The sequence below is a fragment of the Seriola dumerili genome, unplaced genomic scaffold (assembly GCF_002260705.1).
Source record: "Seriola dumerili isolate Sdu_G_001 unplaced genomic scaffold, Sdu_1.0 BDQW01000242.1, whole genome shotgun sequence".
NCBI lineage: Eukaryota > Metazoa > Chordata > Actinopteri > Carangiformes > Carangidae > Seriola > Seriola dumerili.
In genome coordinates, this window is record NW_019174497.1 from 3919784 (window position 1) to 3923538 (window position 3755).

The 3755-nt window shown below is 46.9% G+C and overlaps 1 protein-coding gene across 1 annotated transcript in view; it reads left to right on the forward strand.

The window, feature by feature from the left end:
- Nucleotides 1-1825: 1825 nt before the first annotated feature.
- Nucleotides 1826-3755, forward strand: part of srpk2 (SRSF protein kinase 2) — a 46840-nt gene continuing 44910 nt past the window's right edge. The window contains exon 1 of the mRNA XM_022755948.1: nucleotides 1826-1964. Coding sequence (XP_022611669.1) covers nucleotides 1927-1964 — 38 coding nt within the window. The 5' untranslated portion in view covers nucleotides 1826-1926. The remainder of the gene's footprint in view (nucleotides 1965-3755) is intronic.

Sequence of the window (3755 nt, forward strand, 5' to 3'; positions counted from 1 at the left end):
AGTTAGTAGAATTTATCATCTGGGCCCCATGATTGTCTATAGAATTTACTATGTTAACTATATGAACTATTTTCATGGCAGTCCATCCAAAAGTTGCTGAAATATGTCAGTGTGGACCAAAGTGGTGGACAAACAGAATAACTCACAAACCTGACATTTCTATCTATAGAGCCATGATAGGAGCGCCTGTTTTTGGTTTATCCAGTGAATTAAATACCTGACAAAACAGGATACTTCATCTCTCTGATGGAAAATCTAGCAAATCCAATATTGCCATAAAACAGCCATACCTATTAATTTGCAGTGACCTAAAACACACAGAGATATTAAAGGGGTAGCTGCCTCGTCATAAACCGTAAAGATTTCTTCTGGTAGACAAATCTCTATCGTCTCACAGTATATATCCCCCAGCCCTGCCTCCTTTCATTAATCCCTACCTTTCCTACTTAAATCTAACAGTATGAAACAGTCTAATTTCAGTAACTGCTGAGAGGTATCTTAGAGAAGAATCTGTACACACTATAAACGTGTTGTACTGCATGCATGTCTCCTACAACCCCTTGGATTACTAGTCAGTCACATTAACCTCAGGATGCCCCTTCAACCCCCACTGTGCATTTTCACACGTGCACTCACACACATATACATGCGCACACATACATCCGCACACCCACACGTCAATATTGAGGTCAGATTGAGAAATAGAGACAGACCCCCCATCATGGCACACCCTCTGGCTACCTCTCTGTGAGCTGTTCACTCATGTAGAAGCAGACCCATCTGCCCAGAGAGATGGCGAGAAATCTGAGCCAGACTGGGATGGAGGCAGAAAGGGATAAGACACACATACGGTGGCAATGGCATCCAAAAAAGACAGAGGTGGAAATGGGGTTTAGAGAAAAGGAGGGAGGATGCAAGAGAGAGAGGAGAAGAGAGGGGGGGGGCGTAAGGCAGATCTGTGCGGCGTTGCCCTGAGATACAGGATGTCGTAATAAGGCAATTGGGAGAGAGAGTGAGAGAGACAGAAAGAGAGAGAGAGAGAGAGAGAGAGAGAGAGAGAGGGAGGGAGGGACTAATTCATAGGGGGGGAAAAAAAGGGGGAGGAGAGTGCACCTCAAGGAGAAAAATAATTCATTTTCCTGTTGCTGTGACGAGCCGACACCCCTCTGCCTGCTCAGAAAATGGTACGCTCCAGCTTGCTCTGGGCTCTGTTGTTGTGCAGAGCTGCAGAAGGCCTGATAGAGCCAGCTAGACAGAGAGAGAAGGAAGGGAGAGATACAGAGACAGAGACACTGTGGGTCCAGAGCTTGTGTTTTCATTTCATCACCCAGTTCAACCAGCGACACCAGAGAGGAAGGGGACAAAGGGAAGAGGAGGACAAACAGGAACTTCAGTGACAGGGAAAGTGAAAGACAGGCAAGGTGAAGGAGGAGAAGGAAGGAAGGAAAGGGAGGGAGGAAGGAAGGAGGCTGGGGCATGAGGAGGGGCGCCTGACTGACATTGCTGCTCTTGCTATCAGCTCACACACACACACACACATACACACACACACACACACACACACACACACACACACACACACAAACCAACATAGGCAGACACACGCACACACACACTCTGCCGGATTGTGCACTGCACAGTTGCTGCTCTTTTTTTAATTCCTTTGCGGAGACTTGTCCTCCATCCTTTCTTCTCCTCTGAGCGAGAGGACAAGAGAGACACAGAGAGAGGAGGAGGAGGGAAAAGGACGAGGAGGAGGAGAAGGAGGAGGAGGGGAGGCAGTAACCCTCTCCTCTCCTTTACTCAGACACAGCAGAGAGAGATAGGGAGAGAAGAGTAAAAAAGAAAAGAGAGAAGGAAGCTTTCTGTTCTATTTCGCCGTCTCCTGTGGTCCCTTGGCCAGCGAGCGGCTAACAGGCACCGCTCATGTCCGTGAACTCGGAGAAATCCTCGTCCCCCGAAAGGTAACACCTCCTCCTCCTCCTTCCCTTGCTCCTTATCATTTCATCCCCATATGTCTGTGTACATGTCCATCTGTCTGTCTGTTATTTTGCCCTCTCCCACCCCAACCCTCTCCGACCACCAGCCCCCGTCAGCACCTCCATGTTTTGTGTCTCTTTCTGTTTCTGTTTCTGTCTGTGTGTCATGAGCTGGTTTCTTCTATTGTCTGGGTCACAGCAGTCTGACTGTAGTGAGGAAAGAAAACGCAGTGGTTCATTGTTGCATGGTGCTGTAATGTTTCAGTTGGCAGCTGAAACAGGACGTTAGACATACCAGCATATACAGTACAGCACACTTAAACATCATCTTTAAAGCGTTATCTCATTCACACACGTCTACGCAGACACACACTTAAGCTGCTGCTGCCTTCTGAGGCTGCAACATCTCCTATGACAACAATAACAAGCACACACACACACACACACACACACACACACATAGAGAAAAACACACACCAAACACACACCATCTCTTTATGGCAGTGATGCACAGAGCTTACACAGCAAGAGTGTCAACACACGTCAACATGCACAGCCAGCAGCAGCAGCAGCAGCAGCAGCAGCAGCAGCAGCAGTGCATCTCAGCAGCGATGCAAGACAACAGCTCACCACATGACGCACCTCAGTCAGTGCATAGCATTACTGAACAATGGCACCTCCGAAGGCCACGCAACTTCTACACAACACACAGACGCACATTTTGACCACGTTCATCACATCATAGATTTACATATCGGGAAACATCCACTTTACAGCGTGAATAGCAACGTCACAAGGCATTACCAGTCACGTGGCGCACTGTGGCTAATGGAAAATACATACAGACAAAGACACATGCACACACCACGTCACAGTAGAATATCTCACAATACATGACGAACACATGCATCAAGGCTAACCATGCTTCAGAAGCTATTTCAGACTGATTCCACCTTTGTTGCTCAGTAGAGATAATGACCTCTTTAATAATTTGTACCTGAAAATGCCTAATTAGACCCATATAGATTTACAGGATCAAAGTGAACACAGTATTTCATGTCGTACAGGGTTGCTTAGTTGGTCCTGATTCAAAAAAAGATATCTGTTGTTTTAAGGTTGCATAGTTCTGAGAGTCATTTCAGCTGTAACTTAGGCAATTAAGGAGGGAAAGTTTGTTTTTGAGGTTGAAAAACAGAAAAAGAGTGGAGTGGAGAAATGTTTGAGAACAAAGGCTCCGTTGTTGGTAGTTTCCATCTCTGCTACAAGCAGCGAATCTAAAAGCGAATCAGTCAGAGTCGTGACGTGTGTCCAAACCTTTTTACTGCATGTATAAGATCCCATATCCATTCACATCTATTCAGGCCAAGCCCACATTCCTGTTTCGGTTTGCAAATGCGGAAAGAGCTCGATTTGACGGGTGCTGGAGGGTGAGGAGCAGGCAGACTGGATGACTCAGGTAGCCACTGATGCTGTGCCAAGTACGATCAGGCAGAGCCGCTGCCATCCACACAACCTAGCGCCAGGCCCCAGACTGGCACACTCAAACACACAGCGCAGTGGGCACACAAATAGGCAGAAGTAAATGGGCACTAACAATATCAGGCGTTATTACATGGGCAGTTGGGCACAGAGGAGAGCGGCGTCACAGTGGCAGTTTTGGATGAACATGAAGTGAAGTTTAATTTGGAGTAAGAGGCAGTGGCACAAGTACACACACAGACTGTCATGCTTATATTTTTAGCATCTAGACAAAGAAAACAGCTTTCTCAATCTCAG